Source organism: Quercus suber, unplaced genomic scaffold (assembly GCF_002906115.3).
Source record: "Quercus suber isolate HL8 unplaced genomic scaffold, Cork oak 2.0 scaffold_179, whole genome shotgun sequence".
NCBI classification, from domain to species: Eukaryota; Viridiplantae; Streptophyta; class Magnoliopsida; order Fagales; family Fagaceae; genus Quercus; species Quercus suber.
Window position 1 is genome coordinate 525973 of NW_027069638.1, and position 21073 is coordinate 547045.

At 35.1% G+C, this 21073-nt stretch overlaps 1 protein-coding gene across 1 annotated transcript; it reads right to left on the reverse strand.

Moving 5' to 3' along the window:
* Positions 1–408: 408 nt before the first annotated feature.
* Positions 409–20512, reverse strand: LOC112038484 (ATP-dependent DNA helicase homolog RECG, chloroplastic). Its single transcript, XM_065778311.1, has 18 exons — positions 20328–20512; positions 20074–20159; positions 19478–19560; positions 19280–19406; positions 17597–18217; positions 17387–17499; positions 15310–15544; positions 12965–13128; positions 11953–12034; positions 10305–10394; positions 9202–9435; positions 8331–8402; positions 8002–8154; positions 7759–7902; positions 5633–5791; positions 4847–4930; positions 2913–3485; positions 409–714 (listed from the first exon to the last, which is right to left on the reverse strand). Exons 2-18 carry the CDS (start codon positions 20110–20112, stop codon positions 622–624), a joined length of 3066 nt encoding a protein of 1021 aa, XP_065634383.1. The 5' UTR covers positions 20113–20159; positions 20328–20512; the 3' UTR covers positions 409–621.
* Between the last annotated feature and the right edge of the window lie 561 nt (positions 20513–21073).

Here is a 21073-nt window from a genome sequence, read left to right on the forward strand (position 1 = left end):
GTGTTGAAAATATTAACCCAGTACACATTTAGCACTGGTTGAGTTAAGACTACCACATTTTTATTCCCAACTGACCTGAGCAGTTGCTTGCAAGGTTCTGAACATAACGAACAAAAAAGTCCGCATTTATTATCAGTCCAAAATGAATCAAAACCCCTTGGATACATTTAGAAATTTGTGATGCAGTTCCAGTTAAGTAAAGATAAGAATTTCATGACCCTTACGAGTTTCAAATAGTTTTCCTTTACAAAATCAAAGTAACTTTCAATAGCTAAGCAAAGATAAGAATTTCATGACCCTTACAAATTTCAAATATTTTTCCTGTACAAAATCGAAGTAACTTTCATTTGTGCATATTTTCCAACTAAGAGAGTTGAGTTCTTGTCCAACTAGAAAAGAAATAAAAAGGAAATAGAAAAGGAAAAAACCGAATATTATAATACTAAAGATGGTATGAAAACCATCATTATAGTGCTTTACATGGAAGCATCAAGCTTGTAGAATAACCATATCATACAAAACATACAGCTGCAAATGCAATTATAATTTTTTTTTTTAAAAGGCCAACATACCGTGAAACATCTTCAGCATGGACTAGACAAATCTGCAAAATTTTACAACTCAATCACCCAGAAGACAAAGAGGCTGTCTCATACTAAGCTCTGCTTTGAGTGTGGGGAATTGTACCAAATCATGAGAGGCACCTAAAATTTTCTGCATTGAACAAACATAGCTTGTGTTATACAGGTCAATTCCCAAAGCACCAACCATGCAAAACAGGTTTACAAAAGTGAAACAGATTCCGTTCAAGCACTCTTTATCACATCAGGGCATTTGCCACCAATTTGGCTTTTCAAAGAAAGACAGCACTATTACTATGACTTTCCATGAAAAATTATCCAGAAACTCATCCAATTCCTAAAACGAACCATTACACCAACCTTGGGACAGCTAAAAAAGAAAGCCCAACAATGGCACAAAACACCATTTTCAGGAACAATAGCTAATGAAAAATACAAACTAATCAACTTTATTTTCCCTGAACATTGGAGTACGAATCCCCAAACTCGAAGGCCATCACATCAGCAGAAGCCCACTAGAGTCCAATGGTCACCCCCATCAGGTGGCACCTTGTATCATGCCTCTGTAAATCTCCCAATAATTGTATTGCTCCCTAGAAGAGTGCTAGTAACTAGGTGAGATAGGAAACCAATCAAAGGAGTGATATAATCTAGCCAAGTGTCAATCTGAACTCATTCATGCTAAGTGTTACTCCTTGACCTAATGAGCAACTTCCTTTCTGATTAGGAAACCTTTTAGATGTGGGCATTATCAAAGGAACGCACAACCAGTTAAGTGCCAAAAGTGGACACAAAAGACATGACTAGCCAGGTGAAAGTAGCTACAAGAACCAATTTTAGACCCCATAAGACGTACCAAATTAACAGCTTGCACAAATTTGGGGAACCAATTTGCATTTTGGCCTTTTAGATTTATCGATATGGGATGTAGCTGGATCCATTTGTTAATATTAAGGTCTCCTATGTTATCAGGCTTTCTATTGGTAAGTTTTCAGATACTTAATTTGGGCTTAGTAGTCAAAGGCCATGGAGCCAAATGTAGGGTCAGAAATACTTAAAGGTTTTTTATATTGATATAATGCTTTTGATTGAATAGTGAATAAGCTATACAAGAATTTTGCAACTATGCTCTTGAGGTTTGTGTTATGAAAACTCTCTGATGCTTAAGATAATTAGGTATGATGCCTAGCCTTGTTTTCTTTTCTTCACGATTATCAGCGCCTCATCTAGCCTTCAAACATTACAATCCGACCTTGATCTCTCACTGTCAGAGCCTTAAAATCCATAAAATAAAAACCCTAGCGCAAAGCACCCTTAGCCTCCAAACACAAAACTAGATCTGCTACAACTCCTGATTTACCATTGACAGTCCTGAATCAGATATGCTATTCTTCCATTTCTCACCTATTTTAAGCTCCAAAACATATACATCTTGTTATTCCACAATTAAACCATACCTACACATTATTTTCCAGCTTTTCCACCAAAACCCCTAATCCAAAAATCCCTGATTCCCCTCAAAAACCTACTGCCAAACAAAATCCTGCAACTTAAGGTTCTGTTTCCAGCCACTCTTTGCCTTCAAGATTCACCCTTTCCAAACCCCAATCAGTTGCTATGACCAGTACATCCAACCCCTTAAATCATCCCTTATGTGCAACCACTGAAACCCTTCAAGAAACTGGCCAAAGGACATTTGCTGTGGTCCTACTTAGTTTGGTATTAGAGCCCCTTGTCCTACATCAAGAAGGCCATACATCCCAAGAACTTCAGATCAGTTGTTATGACCCAAATCAGTTGTTATGACCAGTACTGATTTCCAAACCCAAATCAGTTGTTATGACCAGTACATCCAACCCCTTAAATCATCCCTTACGTGCAACCACTGAAACCCTTCAAGAAACTGGCCAAAGGACATTTGCTGTGGTCCTACTCTGTTTGGTATTAGAGCCCCTTGTCCTACAACAAGAAGGCCATACATCCCAAGTACTTCAGATCAGATACACATATCTTGTTCCTTTCCTAAGTGGTTTAGGCAACAAATTTTTGACACTTCTTATAAGACACAAGGCATGCCAGTGTGTTATAGGGCGCAAGTGCGTTACCAATGTTAGTAATCACCTCAACAGAAATTGGCATTAACCAAATCATTACACAAAAAAACAATCTGCAATCCAGATAGATAACTCTAAATGTAGTCCATTGAGTTCCTAACACTAGAATAGTAAAAATTATACTTGGCAAATACTTATTAAAAAAAAAGAGGCTATCAAGATCATTGTATATTTGTAGCAATGAAAAATCTGAAAAGGGGTTAAAGAAATAATTTACCAGAGCAGCAAGATGTGCATCTTGTAAAATATTCCCATCTATTTCCAATCGGGCAATGGGGAACTCTGGAAGATGACCTGACTGTTTCTTACCAAGCAAATCACCAGGTCCACGTAAAAGGAGGTCCACATTTGCCAAGTAAAAACCATCTGACGATTTCCCTAGAACCTTCAACCTGTTTAGGCCACTGGTGGTAGATGCTAACAATATACACTTAGACTTTCTCTCTCCACGTCCAACTCGTCCTCTAAGTTGATGAAGCTGAGCTATACCAAACCTTTCAGCATTCATGACAACCATCATAGATGCGTCTGGAACATCAACACCAATCTCAATTACTTGTGTGGAAAGTAGTATACGTGTTTCTCCAGATCTGAACCGTCTCAATGCTTCCTCTTTCTCATCACTCTTCATTTTTCCATGTAACAACCCACAGCTGTATCCCTGAAACCTGTGAGATATAACTTCAAGATCTGCAGACGCAGCACGAAGCTGGGGCAGCTGTTCAGATGGTTCAATGACTGGATACACAAGATACACTTTCCCTTCTACTTCTAACTCATCCAGCATCATCTGTTACAAGCAAAACAAAGTAATTAAGAAAAACATTACTGCTACTTTAGCATCCATTGATGACCGGCCTTTATTTGAGAACAATGAACCTTTAAAATCCTACAGATGTATATGCAGAAACTTCCCCAGAACCGTCTCAATGCTTCCTCTTTCTCATCACTCTTCATTTTTCCATGTAACAACCCACAGCTGTATCCCTGAAACCTATGAGATATAACTTCAAGATCTGCAGACGCAGCACGAAGCTGGGGCAGCTGTTCAGATGGTTCAATGACTGGATACACAAGATACACTTTCCCTTCTACTTCTAACTCATCCAGCATCATCTGTTACAAGCAAAACAAAGTAATTAAGAAAAACATTACTGCTACTTTAGCATCCATTGATGACCGGCCTTTATTTGAGAACAATGAACCTTTAAAATCCTACAGATGTATATGCAGAAACTTCCCCACCAAAAGGAAAAGAAAAAGCATATATGCAAGCACACATTTTAGCCTTGTGCCTGTGTCCCATGTCTAGACTTTCCAGAAATGTGACCAACAGCTCTCCCTCTCCCAAATTTCTCACAGCCTTGTGAATTATACTTGTCCCAGCAATTAGTATACCAGAATTAACTTTAATGTCCTATGCTGATGCCTCTTTGACTCCCCTTATTCAACTCTTCTTTATCTCTCAGTTTCATAAAACTTTAATGTCCTAATAACAAATTGTTGATTACAGATGAGCACTTGATGATGTGAGCATCTTATGATTGGTTTAACTTTAACCTATGCTATTTTAAGGTAGAACTAGGTGAGTTTCTTCCAAGCCTTTTGACAGTAAAAAGCGAAGTGAGGGTGAGAGAGGGAAGTAAACAAGTCTCATATATATGAGGGGAATTTTTCAATATAAACAATATTAAACAAAAAGGAAATAAAATGGTTCATAACAATGAGAAAACTGAATCCCATTTACATATTCTTCTTGTCACATCTTGCAGCTTCCTTTTTTTGATAAGTAAAAATAGTACAAATAAGTGAGTGCTGTAGACTGTAGTTTGTTGGTTGGTCCCGGCAAGGCACGAACTCATGACCTTTAGCTCATAAGACCAACACTCTAACCAACTGAGCTTCCTTTTAAAAACAAAAGATAGCAGCAAGTCTTTTACTTCTGAAACATTTTTGTTTGAACTAAAAGCAGATATCTTACTTATATTCCTTAAATGAGAACATTTTGAAGTCCAATACAAAGAATTTCTTGTTTGCATTGATGGCTTTAATTTGTTTCAAATATTAAATAATCACACCTTAACTTGAGAACCACAAAAGATAAGAAATGATTTTGTACTTTAGATCATTCATGGCAAGAAAGACCATTACCTTGTACACATTCTCAAAGCCATTGTCATTTCCTTCGATAATGAAAGTTTCAACTGGTATTCTTCCAGGAGGTAGGTCAGTTATCTGTTAAAAATAAACCAACAAATTGCAGTTAGCAAGAGACAAAATGTTTAACAAACAAATTGTAAAAACTCAGGATCAAATAGTTAAATGTGAAGCCAATTTTTTTAAAAGATGAATTACAAAAGACTTTCCAGTACCTAGATGGATTTTTATTGGTCAGTTTACAAACACACCTAGTGAGTTTTGAACTTATGACCTTCCCCTCCACCTCTCTTAGGTGGGGAGGAGGTGCCATTTGAGCTAGAGCTCAATGGCCACATCTTGATGTAAGTTCTAATTCCAGAAAACATCAAAATAAAATTGATCTACTATGCAGGCATCCCTCTATATCATAAATATCAGAATCTACAATGCCCCTCCTAAATGCCTCCTAAAAAGAAGAGGCTCAACACCATCCCACTCACCCTTTTCCAATTAAATGCTCCTCAATCACCAAGTGCTTATTAATATAACCAAAAGCTATGCAGCCTAATACACGAAATACATTTTATAACATCAAAACAACCAAAAATTATTTTGGAGGGGTGGGACATAAAAAGAATTTGAAAAGATATATGCTGAAAAATTGTTCAAATTACACATAAAAGATTCAAGAAGATCATAACAAGACATGGGATTATGCCAATTATAAAAAAAAAAAAAAAAAAGACATGGGATCATGGAAAACACAAACTGTAACTTAAGATGGCCAACAATACATACTTGTGTCAGGGACATATCCCCATATAAAGCCAGAGCAAGTGTCCTTGGGATAGGAGTGGCTGACATAGCAAGAACATGGGGTGCCATATATTCATCGCCTTTTGAGGGCTCATCTAAGTTATTAGCTCCCATTCTTGAACTTTCAGAGGTATAATATAACTGCAGGGAGTAGCTGTCTCAATCAACTCAACTTAGAGAATGAATTGCAGAACAGATTGGAGCCATAAGTTTCAATAGCTACAGCATCAATGCTAGAAAAGAAAAAAAAAATACAAACTAAAAACTATATCAGCAGATGGAAATGCTAGAAACAGCTAAAGCATGCATTAGAAATGTGCATATAATGTTGATTAGGCAAAACATAAAAGCTTATCCAATCTTATATTCTAGGGAAATAAAAGAGTGGCAGCTTTTCCACTTGGACTAATAGCCACAATCAGGGTTTACAAAATAATCTTATTGATTGAGATTCTGGATGCTGAGGTCTTTATCAACAAAGTTTTTGAAATGTTAGTATCAGTATTACTACTTTTATTATTATTATTATTATTATTATTATTATTATTATATTGGTAAGCTACACATGCACCCCGTGGATCTTGAACCAAAGACCTCACTCTCCATCCCATTATTAAGGGAGGAGGAAGTGCCATTTGGGGCTATAGCTCATTGGTCCTCCACTCCTTATTTATGGGAGCAATAAATGCCATATGGTCAGAAGACTATTTATCTTCTGTGAACATTATGAAAAATGCTTATAGAACATCAAGGTATAGATGAAATTAATATCAACAAGAACACGGAACCATTTCAAGGAACACTTCATGAAGATGTAAAAATTATTAAGAAAATGTAGAGATATTCTACATTCAACAGTACTTCAATGTTACTAAGAATATGTAAAATCAACGATTGTATTTCTTTATGAGCAAATTACTACAGAAGTCTCACTCTCTCAATCAACTCCCCCAAAGATTATATGCCCTTCAACAAATGTACCAGACACATTTCTTAAGGACATTAAAATAAAATAAAAACGACTCCAGGGCCAGCCTGAACCTCTTATGGCCGCCACTCCCACTTACCTAAGCCACCAACCTCCACCAAAATCAACTCATAAATTATTTACTAAGTGCCTTTTTTACCTTTTTTACTTAGTATAGCAACCTCCCCTTATCTACAAGCAAAGTAGCTCATTGCATGTCCTATTACGTGATTATAAGTACCAATTATTTTCAGAAAGGTTATCCCCAGCCAGCTACTATTAGGAAGAATCTCACAGTTTCTTTTCCTTATTGATAATTTCCTCCTCTAAAATTTCAGGCCCCCACCACCAAGCAAATATTTGAATTAGCAGGTAGAATGACATAGAGCACGAAAGCTACAACAAAGTGGAGCTTTTATTGCAATGAACTCCTTCTGGCAAAAGATTAAGTGGACAGAGTAAAGTTTTTTTTTTTCTTTTCTTTTTTTGGTATTTTGAGATATAGTAGTCGGAAACACACACACACCCAAAAAAAAAAAAAAAGAGGTTAAGCTACTAACTGAGACTTGAAAGATGGAAAATCTATAATGTTAGTACAATGCCTAAGATATTAATCACTTTTATATAGGACATATTAAAGTGGTATCATAAAAAATTATACAGCAAACTACAGGTGCACTATTATCTGTTGGAAATATTCATAATTTTAGTAGTATGGCAAAGACATCGGTCACTTTTGCATAATGATAGCTTAAGGGTGGAGTACTACTCCACAATCAGACAATGAAAATTAAGATAAAAAAATTGGACTGGACAATGTTCTGGCACATGTAAAATTAGAACTTAAGTGAGATATTATGGTGAATAAGTGGACATACAAAGAAAGATAAGGTTCAAAATGAGGAAATTCACTTAAACATAGAGGTAGCTCCAATTGATAAAAAAATGAGTCACTTGAGATAGTTTGGTCATGTGCAAATAAGAGCAAAATATCGGATTTAAAATGAGGAAATTCACTTAAAGATGAGGTAGCTCCTGTTGATTAAAAAAAAAAGAGTTGCTTGAGATAGTTTAGTCATGTGCAAATAAGAGCAATTAATACACCAATAAGGAACAATTTGATTCAAGTCAAGGGAACCACCTTACTGTTAAACCTTCCTCTCTGGATCACACCAAAGCGATGTTGTTCATCCACCACTGCAATGCGTAAAGCAGAGAACTCCACTTTTTCAGCTATTAGACTGTGGGTACCAATGACCAATGAGATATTTCCAGTTTGAAGACCCTGCCAACCCATAGTTTTAATTATAGGAATTTCAAAACATTTTTATTTTATAAATAAAAGAAAGGGTAACAACAAAAGAGCTAGATGAGAAATGCATGCCTCACGAATCATCCGTGATTGTTTTGATGGGGTAGAGCCAGTGAGTAACGCTACTGAAGGTTTACATTCTACCTCCTCCATTTTCTCGAGTAGATTTAGCAAGTGTTCATAATGCTGGATAGCAAGCAACTCAGATGGAACCATGAAAGCTCCCTACACAGAATATAAAGTATTCCTAATGATAGTTATTTATCACAGATTAGAACAAATATAAAACAATTGAAAACCATATAATTTGTAAAAAGTAATCAATATAAAAAAACAACAAATAAAATCCTTTTTTTTTTTTTTACAAGTAATAACAAAATAAAATCTTTACAGTGACTAACCTGATATCCAGAACCAATAACTTCCATGCATGCCAAAAAAGCTACCACAGTTTTCCCACATCCAACGTCGCCCTGAAAGAAGTATCACAACTTACTATCAGATGAGAACCCTTTCAGCTTTTTACGGTCTCAGTTGCATGTGTCATGCAGGTCACAGAAAAATCTATCTCAACTCAATGCTAATAATATCTTTTCATAAAGAACTAGAACAGAGGGAGATCTTTTTCTTTTTTCTTTTTTTTAAAAGGCCGTAATTTGCAGACCTAGCTTGCAAAAGCTTGCAGGGCTACTAGGAAATCAGCAGTTAATGAAGAAGGGAAACACCAATAACCAGACAAGCTATTATCCAAGTCAATAAAAAAATGTGCCTGTAAGTCAGCATGCTTGATACAAAGGCACCATCTTGAACCCACAGCCTCAACCTCCAACCATTTATTATGGGAGAAGAAAGTGCTAGTTGATATATAGCTCATTTGCAACTAAAGGGAGATTACTAGATGAAAGAACATAATCCAAGTTGAAATAAAGTAAAGGGAAAGCGGAGGATTTGCAACATACATCACTGACTCTTTTGTATAGCTTTACATAAAACAAGAAGACAAAAATCCTTGCTTAATATTTTATCCAAATAGATTCCACCAACTCATCATTGGTCCTGACATGAAAAGAATGTATTGATATATATTGTAAGCAAACAAATTCCAGTGAATAAGGGAGAAGGTTCTTAAGTAAGTCAATTTTCAAGATTGACACATCAAAACTATAAGAACAGCATTTGTACATCTTTAAAGTAGCACATGAGCCTGGAAACAATTACAAATGAGATGCAGATATATTGATAATGAAAGACTAGCAATATTGAATGCAAAACCTGCAACAGCCGGTTCATAGGGATTGGCCGCTTTAGATCCCAAATAATTTCTGAAACAGCATTTAGCTGACTAGAAGTAAGTGAATACGGAAGAGCCTTCAAAAACTTCTTGGTGAGACTGGACCATTCTTCCATATAAATAGAATTTAATTCAGGTTTTCTATACCTATCCAGCAAGTCATCTTTCTCTATTTTTGTACCAAGACCTTCAAGCATTTGGTATAAGCGTCCCAACTGACCAAGAGCGATGGTTTGGTTAGTCTGAGTTTTACACGTGACCAACACTTAACAGCAAAGCATAATCACTACCAGCATCAATAATTCCAGAGGGGAATTCAGATATGAATCCATAAACAACATGATTCAGTATGAAACTATCAAGTAACTAGTGACCCGCAAAATAGTTGCAAGCAGCTATTAGGTAATAAGCTCCATGACACAAGAACAACATTCTCATTTGAAATTAGAAGTTTTCATTCAAAAAATCATAAACAACATGATTCATTATGACACTATCAAGTAACTAGTGACCTGCAAACTAGTTGCAAACAGCTATTAGGCAATGAGCCCCATAAAAAAGGACAGCTTTCTCATTTGAAATTAGAAGTTCTCATTCAAAAAAATAATATTCCTTTCTGAAAAGAATAAAATTTTTTGCAACAACAGCACAAGTACAAAAACAAATATTTAATTTCCAGAAGTTTTAGCCGTAAAGGAACGCCAGTGCATTACAGAAGCACAAGAATAAGCTCATAATGATGAATCGTGTGCATTGTGCATGCAATACCATTGAACAGTTTGAGGGTGTCAAAATTGAATGCAGAGGCTCTACAGAAAGAACAACAATTGAGATAACAAGAAAAATATTTGAATAACTGATTGATGAAAGATATGGCATCAGATTTATAAATTAAAATTAAAATAAAAATAAGAGAGAGAGATGAATGTGTACCCAACCACAAATAGATAAGAAACTGGCTTCATAAAGAGAGCAATGGCCAATAAGAAGATATTACATTATCACCTTAACAGTAGAAGGAAAAATCTACAATAATTAGCAATAAATTTTGAACAAAGAACAATATATTGTGAATAAAGGTCACCTGCAAATAAAAGAACTCATCAAATATAAGCCTTTTGCGTGCCAAATCAGCCTCATTTATATTCTTCGGTTGGTGGATCCCAATATATGCCTGCATTGTTTAAAAAAGGATATTATTTCCTCTCCGCTGAACGTATGCAACTGAGAACAAATTAAAGTCAATGTTAACACAGGACGATTTGGAGTTAGAATCCATGGCCAATCAATCCTTTTTTCATTTGGGGACCTGTATGGCATGTTAGAGCTCCTCATGTTACTTTTTTTTTATATGGACTATAGATTACCAATTATCCCAAAAGCTTAAGTTGTTAGGAAATGATGATTTTAACTCGGAATGAATTTAATCATTTAACCATTATTCTCACACTCCCCTTGACATGTAGGCCCAAACTCCCCCTTAATAAGCGGGGCCCAACATGTGGGATTTTTTAACTCTAACTTTCTAAAAGACAAGGTTCAAAGTCAAACTGAGGACCACCTGCTTTAAAACCATGACAAATTATCGATTGTCTCAAAGGTTAAGTTGTTAGGAAAACTCAGGATAATTTTGAATCATTTAACCCTGATTCTAATAACAATTAAAGTAAGATTTTAACAACGGATAATTTGAGGAAAAGAGGTATCATTATTATGGATTGGTGTAGTATGTGTAAGTTTGATGGGGGCCATAGGGGTATCATTATCACCTATTTTTACACAGTGACATAGCTAGAGAGCTATTGGATTTTATATTGTGCCTAAAGGAATGAGTTAGGTGATGCCTAGGGTGTCCCTTTGTCACATCCTGCATACTTGGGCTTCGCAAATTTTATCGATAAATCTTATTTCTTTCTTATCAAAAAAATAAAACTCCAATTCTTTGAGTGCATTAATCATAAATATACAAGGACTCCTTGTACTAGCAACATTAGGATTCCTAATTTGTCTAGTAAAGTAAAACCAACTAGGTAATAAAAGATTGAGAGAGTCTTGTAGGTTAGTGGCATTGATTGGTCTCCTTTACGAGGAGAACTAGGGTTGGAACTTGGAATCCCCCTCCCCCACTTGTTGTAACAATTTAATTATTATAATATAAGACTAACTTAGACTCTAACGAAATAACCCTAATATACTTAAAATATCCTAAAAAATTCGACACTCAACTAAATTCCCAAACTACCCTTAATGCTAGGACGCAAGAACACTTCATATAGGGTTTCGTACCCGTGTTGTATCTATGTCGTAATAGTGTCCTATTTGTTGTATCATGTTATAATTTTTCAAAAATTGCTCTTGTCGCCATATTATACTCGTACCCATACCTGTGTCCGTGCATCCTAGCCTTAATGTGCAGAAGTTTCAGAAATTACAATTCTACCTTGAATACAAAACTAACCATAAGTTGTAAATAAAACCCAAATTAAAAACCGTTTAACCATATAATACTTACAACTAGAGCTTAAAACCTTAAAATTTTTGTTTCAAATGAACTTCACACATTTTTTTCCATGGTTGTATCAATTTAGTCACAACTTACCGTGTTAATTTCAGAATTGAAAGCGGATGCAGAAAAAAAAATTTCAATTGTGTAATTAAAGCAGTGAATGACCACAATATCGCTTATGAATAAACAAGTATGCATTATGAAACAACTGGAAGTATAGACTTACATCATGAAGGGTTAACAGTTTGAAGTCCTGAGTAATATCTTTAGGAATAGGATCAATATTGACAGGCAAGGCTTGTAAAGCTCTGGAAAAAATCAAAATAATCATTTTTTATATCGAGGGAAAGAGTGTTTACAGAGATAATCAGCCGATTCTATACTCGAAGGAAATAATAAAAAACAAACAAAACAATAACAATGATAAAACTTAGCTCCCATTGATAAACCTCGAATGTCATTACAGCTAAATCACCAAATTGAGGTCCACCACCTAGCCCTTTAGGTCAAAAGAGTAGAGTATGTCTCAAGAAAAAAGGGGCGGGGATGGGGTGGACGCCTAGACATTTAACCAATGTTACACCTCAAAGGAGGTTATTCCTTCTTCAAAGGCCTAGAAAGGTTCCTCATATTTACCTAAAATTTCGATCACTTTCAGGTGAACAAATGTGCCTTCAATATTGAAAGGTTCAAGAAATCATTTACCAACTCTTGAAATGAAACTTATCAGTTCTCAGTACATTAAAAAAGAATCAACCTCTGATAAAAATAAAAAACAAAAAACAAAAAATAAAGGGAAAGATGTACACCATCACACTAAACAATTTTGCTTCATAAAACTCAGTTGTCTAATATAAGAGTGTCTTATCCACACCCATAGTCATAAAAAGAGCTGACTTTTCATTCCCAAACACAGCACACAAAACAGTTACTTTTCAATGCAGAAACAAATTCATTGGACTAAGATAGCTTCCCACAAGGAATTTTACAAAAGAATAGATACAACAAGAAGAGGAAAGTTAAAGGGAAATTTTAATCATAAGCAACTACTGGAAATTGTGCATAAAAGGATCAAACACAGCAAGCAATGAGGTAAGAGACTTTGAAGTGTTAGTTTCAATGACTAATTATGCGTCTGAGTAAAGGGGGAAATATTAGATCCAAGGTTACCCTGCCAAAGGGTGTAGCAATGATCAATAGCTACATTTAAAACTATTCAAAAGGTAGGAGGAACCAACCTTGCAATAGTGTCTCTTAGAAAAATTGGATTTATGCCTCCTTTTGAGGGGTATATGGGATATGGCCTCCCTTTTGCCTGAAAAGACGAATCTTGTTCTTCTTGTATCACATCAATATTGTATTCTCTCATTTCAAAATGACCTTCAGAACGCATAGACCTCACCTATACTAAAAGGCTACATTTAAGTACAAGGCTTACATATACTAAAACAAACTATAATGGAATGCTCATAGATGAGAAAATAAATCTTGGCATGTAGATTGTAAATAGAAACTATTCTTTATTTCATCAAGACAAAGTCCAAACCCTACTGTCATTATCTGGTCCATCCCACCAACAGATGTGCTAATTAATCAAACTGCAAATAAATTAACTACAAGTAGAGCAAATCACACTTGAGCTACAAATTTAAGAAAAAATATGAGAAACTAAACTAAATTTTGAAACCAGAATTGATTAGGCTGGAAAATCCCAAAGAGGCCCCACTACAAATTTGAACTAATGGTACTACTAGCTGACACTCTGGACAACCAAACCTGTGGGATTTGTTTAAAGCATTCTAAGTTTTGGAAATTGACCATGTAGGTCAAGCTTTCTATTTGCACATCCATTTCTCACAACTTTCAGGGATTATCTTCATTTTTTGGATTGGTACACAACTTTCTGTTTTGATAAATAAGTAAATTTTATTAATTAAAAGATAAAAGACAACACACAGTATATGGGATATATAATATATGTGAATCAATGAATGAGAAAAGTACAACTGTCAAGAAAATTCAACAAGCTAGAGCCAGAATGACCACCCAAAGTAGTCATCCATCCAAACAAATTACGTAAAAACATGAGCTTCACATCCACCATAGAATGTTCTGAGCCTTAGGATGTTCGGCTATTCCGCTCCTTCCACATGATACAAAGAGGGGTGGCATTCCAAATATCCCTTATGCCGTACTAGCATACTGCCCTTTCCAACGCGTCAATTTATTAGGCATAACCCACTGCACCCCAAACAAACAAAGAAAAAAGGACCATAGCTCTCTAGCCATTTGACAATGCAGCAATAAGGATCAATAGAGCCCCCATCTTGTTTACACAAACACAACCAATTCATAATTAGAACTCCCCATCTTTATAAATTATCAATAGTAAGAATATTCCCCAAGGCTGCAATCCAAGCAAAGAAAGCCACTTTGGTAGGCACTTTAACTTTCCAAATACTCTTTCCTACAAGACATGACCATCTGCCAATGCCACCTTGATGCTCCTCAAAAATAACAATAATGCATGAATTTTTTTTTTTTTTTTTATAGGTAAGATCAAGTTTCATTAAAAAAAGACTACTTCATGGAAAAGAACATGAGGTCGCCAAAAACATGCAGTAAAGACTTAAAACTATATACAAGAACAAAGGGAATATATAAATTGAGAATCGTTAGATGTGAGTCCCCAAGCCCAAAACCAATAAATAAAGACCCTGTAAATGACACAAGAAGCTGCTCCCCTGAGCTCTCCATATTCTCAATTTCTCCCAAGACATCACAACCCCCCTCCCCCAAAAAAAAAAATCTGCCACGAGTTGCAACACCCAGAGACCCACCTAACAATTCTTGCTCCTCCCCCACACAACAACTTCCACTACCACGTTTCCGGATCTGCTTCTCTGTCTCCTTCATTCTGCTTGTCCCAATTTTGCAATCAATCTTTTTTTCTTTTTCTTTTTTCTATTATTAATTTCTACATGTTGTTTAATGATACTCTTTTTTAATGATATTCTGATTGTAATATTTTTAATTTGACTCAAAATTTTTGGCATAGAAAGCATTGAGGTAATAATTTTATTAGAACAATTTATTATATGCTGACATCAGTTTAATCTATTGTTGGTTGGTTTTGTTATTAGAATGTTTTTAATTAGTGGTATTGTTATTGTTATTTTCTTAACACCAACTATATTATATTATTGGCCAAGGAGGGGGAGGGGGAGGGGGAGGGGGAGGGGGAGAGGGAAGGGGAGGTAGGACCTACCCCAAGTGCCAAGAAGGCAACCTTGAAAAAGGTACGCCCACTAACCCCACAGAGCTAGGTACTGCCCCACTGAAATGTGTAGCAGTTTCAAAACCAAGCATTGAGCAATGAGAATGACAGTTTAAGTAGATCACAATAATTAACAGCAGTTATATTCATTCTTAAAACAATGTACAATGTCTCACACAAAGCATTTAGATCAAATATTGAAGATTTATTAAAATGTTTGCCTTTCCTCAAGGTATGACTCTTACTACAAAACACATCAAAGAACAACAAAAGCAACTCAACAACTGAGTATCTCAAGACTCTCACCTTACCACTAACGCAAACAATCTCTCCCTCTTTATGCTTTGCTTCAAGACTTTTAAGAAAAGGCTGAAAAGTAAAACGACTACCACGAAAAAATTTCTTCAGATGCAAATAAATTGTCTTCTTTTCCTTACTACCAACATCATCAGCTGTATGCTCAGGATTTGATTGATTTTCTGCAATCTCACAGCCTACAACCACCTCAAGAAATGAAAAAGAATAACTAGCTCTTATTCCCCTGCAGAAAGAATGGTAAGGGTTATCCTTATCCTCAAAACAAATAAAACATAAAACATGAAAAATCATCTCGCTGTAGGTTCTCTACAGTTACTATTACCAATCCTATAAGAATAAATGCAAATAAAATGGTTGCACTTGCATATCTTGTTGATGTGCTAAAGCTTCAGTACTCAGTTCCATAAGACCATATTACAAGAATTTTGTACACAACATATTATGTTAAAAAAAAATCTTCTCTTTTGAATAAAATTTTCAGTTATTTATTAAAAATAACATTTTTCAGTTACTTATCAAAATATATATATATGCGTGTGTGTGTCTGTGGGTAAAAAGATCAAACAGTAAAATAAAAAAAATAATGGAATGAAAAATAGGTCAATGTTGATGTGGAGATAAAAGAGTTGTTTTACATGAAAAAAAGACTCAATTGCATACAAGCGGACAATTTGGACTGTAGAGAAATGGTTGGGCTTCTAAAGGATTCATCGGATCAAACTTGCCTCTCTTTGGAATCACTTTGTTTTCATGGTGCAATGGCAAGTGCCCTCTGCCCAAGTGATATGGTGCAGGTTTGAGTTCTGGAATTAGCCTCTCAAAAAATTATGGGCAAGGCTGCCAATGAATTACCTCTCCCAAGCCCCATAGAACCGAGAACCATGTGCACTAGGTATGCTAAAACCCTCAATTTCATTTTCTATTTTAAAGAATCAAATATTATCCCAAAAAATAAAAAGGAAATTAATACTTCACTATAATATGCTAAAATGCATTTAAAAAGACAGTTTTAACTTTTAATGACCGATTCCATAAATCCAGAAAATAGGTGTTAAATTACTAATTGTCTCAAAAGTTTAAGCTATTGGAAAATAGTAAATTTAATCATTTAATCACTTAATTCTAACACTCGCCTCACATGTGAGCTCAAACTACCTTTTAATAGATGAGACCCAACGCATGGGATTTTAAATGAGAAGTAGAGTGAAGGAAATAGGGATCAAACTTAGGACCTTCTGCTCTGATTCCATGTTAAATTACAGATTGTTCCAAAAGCTTAAGACATAGGAAAATGGAAAATTTAATCATTTAACCACTTAATTCTAACAAGAACAATATACCAAATATAAAGACACATCAAATCATAGTAAATGTGAATGTTAAAACTATTCATAGAACACAACCAAAATAGGGCACGCATACAACAATGATAAAAAATAAAAAAGGCCGAATATAACAATGAGCACACTAAATATGCTGGTTTTATAAAACTTATATAACTGATTGATAAATCTTTTAGACAATAAATTCTACTCACTGTCCCTTAGAGTCAACTAGCCAAATCTTTTTTCTTTGTCTTTTTTAGATGTTATCACTTTTTATGAGTATAGCTTCTATTACGTCATTTAGAATACATACCACTATCCATTGATCTCATACACCCATATTATTTATCATCACTTAATACATCATAATATTATGCTCTCCCTTCTACAAGCAATTAGAACTCTTACAATGGCCTCATCACATCGGCTGTTGTTTTCTGAAATATCATTTTTTTTCTGGTATATCTTGGTATTGCTTTCACTAGGAGCCATAAGCAACTTATACAATTTAGCTCACATGGAGTAGATCAAAAAAAAAATTGTTGGCACCTTGCATCACCCCCATGCCAAGGCAGGTGGCACCTGGAGTGCCTATGATAACACTAACAAAAATATCTCTCAGATGTAGCTGAAAAAGGTCACCAGTTGAACACTTAGAAAGAAATAGAAATACTTCTCCAAAAGAGAAATTACGTCCAAGATATACAATTCAATTTTTTGGGGGGAAAAGGATTAATCACCTTGAAGATAAAATTTTTCCAATGAAAATTAGGTATTGTCCATCATCAATTCCAGTCTGTGCATTCTGTAAATCAGCATAAGTTCGAGGAAAATGATGCAGCAATTTCCGCAACTACATGGAAACCAAAAAAAATAGTGTGAGCCCATGCCTTCTTGCAAAATATAAAAACCTAGGACTTCGCTTTTAGATAGTCTACAAAAGAGCCCACCGTGTGAAAACCACAGTTGTCCAGCTGACGACAGTGCCTCTTACTTAATCCAGGTATGCAATTGATAGAACTGTTAAGAAATGACTCAATGGAGGCAGCATTTACTGGTGATTCAGGCCCCACTTTGTTAGAAGATTCCTCCCCAAAGACTAGATCATCTGATTTTTCTACAGTTTCTAAAGTCATAGGCCGAGGAGATAAAGGCTTATGAGAGTCCTTTTCTCCTTTTGAAGAAGTTGTTACAATCGGATGGTTAGGAGGAGATAAAGGCTTATAAGAGTCCTTTTCTCCTTTTGATGAAGTTGTTACAATCAGACTGCCAGACAGCAAACGCCATGTTTCACTAGAACCCTCTTGAACCCACTCAGCATCAACAAGATTAGGGACAAATCCTTCACAATTTTGGGCAGCTAAAGGCTTACTCATCTCAGAGCAATGTGTGGTCTCATTATACAATTCTACCTTAGGAGACCTACCCAAGATGATGGATGGAAACCTTTTACATGCCAAGGAAACATCAACTTCATCCATTGCATCTTTATGATTCATACCAGTTTGCTTTTTAGCACTTCCATTATCAATTGAATCATGAAGACTATCATAGTCCATCATAGCAGATACCTATAACAAAACAAATTGCAGTATATAAAGAGTTAACTTGGAAAAGGCAGTTATGGAATGCCCAAAGCAGAGCAAAAGAACAAACTGGGGCACACTAGGTGAAACAAATGGACATCACATTCTTTACTAAGCCCATTCTGAAATGCTTTGCAAAAGAGTATAAAGAAATCTTTCAAATGACAACATAACAGACTGGCAAAACTCAAAAAAGCCCACGTATGCATTTGACTAAGTTTTCCTCTGCAAGATTCACTATAATTCCATATGGACATTTGTTATTCAATTTCCCCGTAGGATGCCTTAGTTGTAGCCTAATGGTGCTTCTCCCCCCCTATGAGGAAGTCTTGGGTTCAATTTGTCCGGGATGTGGATTTCATTAACAATCTTAGCGTGCCCATCCATGGTCTTAACACATGTTCCATACTCTGGACTTCTCAATGAACAATTTACTAGGTATAGATTCAAAACAAACTCAAGTCCAACAATTAGTTGCATGTTACCACTATAAACAAAATGAACACCAGTCCCATTCTTTTTAAAATATCAAAACTACTACACATGCACCTGTAAAGTACTGGAATTGGGCAGGAACACCAAGAGCTAAACAAAAAACCAGGAAAAATATTAAAGAAATACATACATAAAGGGCACAAATCATAACTGTACATGACATGAAAACCCATTGACAGACACCAGAATGAAACATCATTGCAAATGATGGGTAGAATAAATTTGCCAAAGACCCTGGCCAACAGCCAAGTCAGGTGGAGATGCTCAATAATCAGATGAAATGAGTGATAGCTTAATTATCAGCCATAACCTAGAGAAGCTCACTGGTACAATTCAGGAAAAGCCATTTGTACAAATGTCATCTATATCAGTTTTTATGAAAACATATGGAAAGATGAACCTTTGGTTTTTATTTAAATACACAAAACAATTACATTCTTCATATAAGCATATTTATCAAGTAAAATTTCCTTTCTGATGAAAACGCATGAAAAAGTAAATTTATAATGTTCAAATAATAGATTGTATCCAATATGTATGCATAAAATCTACCTTTTCAAGATATTTTGATCCATCTGAGATTCTTACTCTTGCTAGTTCCGCCAACAGATGTCCCGCTAATTCATGCTTTTGTCGAGAACATAGTTTTGATATTTTAGAGAGGACAAATTTATTAAACCTGCAACAAGAAAATGCCATTGAAATAATGCCTACAATCTTCCCATGCTTATTGATAATGAATTACATTACCTCATTTTTCTACCCAAAGCATTCCGGTATCCTCTCTCAGCTTCAAAAACAATTGCGCTTCTCAATCCTTTCCCATAGTAGCACTAGAAAATGAAACTTTTATCTTTAAGTACACTTAGAAATGTCAAATTTACAATACAAAATTTAGTAAAAAGATAATGAGATTTCAAAATAAGGCCAACATAATCAAGCTACAAAACCCGAGCTTGGTTGAGTTGCATATAGTTGCCTCAAAAGCCCAAATGTAGAATTATGGATACATGATTGAATTCACCATCTCCTAATAGCTCCTAAATAAAGTATCTGTGCTTCCTAGTTGTGAAGGAGCAAAGCCAAAATTTTACAAGTATAGAAACAACAACATGAATTGCATTCCATGCACATCTCAAAAGACATAACCCAATTAAAATTCAATGTAGCTATGTGTTTGAATTTAATTGGACTTAGAGAGTATAACATTGTTTATACTTCATTGTTCAAATTTTTTAATTGGGGAACCTCCTAAGGAACTGTACCTAAGTTTTGCGCTAAAAATAAAGCGAGTTTAAGTCATAGCTGATGAAAAGGATAAACAAAAATAGGTGTAAGTGTTTTACCAGGCCACATGATTGCACGATTGATAGTGTGAGTACCATCACTGCATGAACAGGACATGCCTAAATAACATCAAGGTTGATTAAACCTGAAAAACAAGATACAAAATAGTAACTCGGTTAATTGACTCAGGTAGTAAATGAATTTCAATTTTCTTGAGCAAAAAATCGTAGAGATTTTGAATTTCAGAACTGATAATTGAACAAAACCCTGATGCTTTCATTGAAATATTGGAGAAAAGAAAATTGCAAAGTACCTTTGAGAGTGACCCACTGGTTTTTGGAGAAAAAGCTGAGAAAGTAGAAGAGTGGAGAGTGAGAGAGTTCGAGAAAGCAAAAGAGGAACCTCGAGAGGCGGGAGACGTTAAAAAAATAGCCCAATAACTTTCCACTTCTCGTCAATGCTCGACTTAAAAATACTCCAATCTCCGGTCTCCAATTCTTCCTTTGTCCTTTTAATATGAAGTTTTTAATTTACTCGTTAAAAATTTAAAATAAAAACAAATAAAAAGAAGTTGTAAAGTTTTCAATTAATTTAGGTTTTTTATGGAATTAATTTAGAATTTTGTACTTAATTAAAATTCATAATTTATAGTGTTTCTTTATATAACATTTGAGAGTGTTGACTCAAAATTTCAAAAGTCTTATAGCTTAACGGATTTTTTTTTTTTTTTTTCGTATTTGGAGAGTATTCAAATTCCATCTAAAAAAGGTCTTGAAATAGTGAGGGCTTGAGTTCAACTACTTCAAAAATATTTAACACGCACTTATTGTTTTGTTTTGTTTTTTTTTTTTTTTTTGGAACTTGTGAATCTCAAGAGAAACAAAAAATAAGGGAAGAAAGGAAATTAAAATCAGCTTAAAGATAGTCATCGTGCACCCTTGGTGCAATAGTCACTCCATAACTATAAGTGTTTGTGAGGTATAAAAGGCAAGACCGGGGTTCTAGTTTCTAGGAAGAAGTTTTACATACATATACATATAAATTAGACTAAAGTAGAAT

Bases quoted from the DNA above. Each gene is read 5' to 3' on its own strand.
- LOC112038484 (XM_065778311.1), bottom strand. From the start codon at position 20,112: ATGGTACTCACACTATCAATCGTGCAATCATGTGGCCTG. The intron at 13,129-15,309 runs GTGAGAGTCTTG...CTTTTAGTATAG, and splicing joins TTGTTTGCGTTAGTGGTAAG to GTGAGGTCTATGCGTTCTGA. The intron at 8,403-9,201 runs GTTTTGCATTCA...TACTTCTTTCAG, and splicing joins CTATGAACCGGCTGTTGCAG to GGCGACGTTGGATGTGGGAA.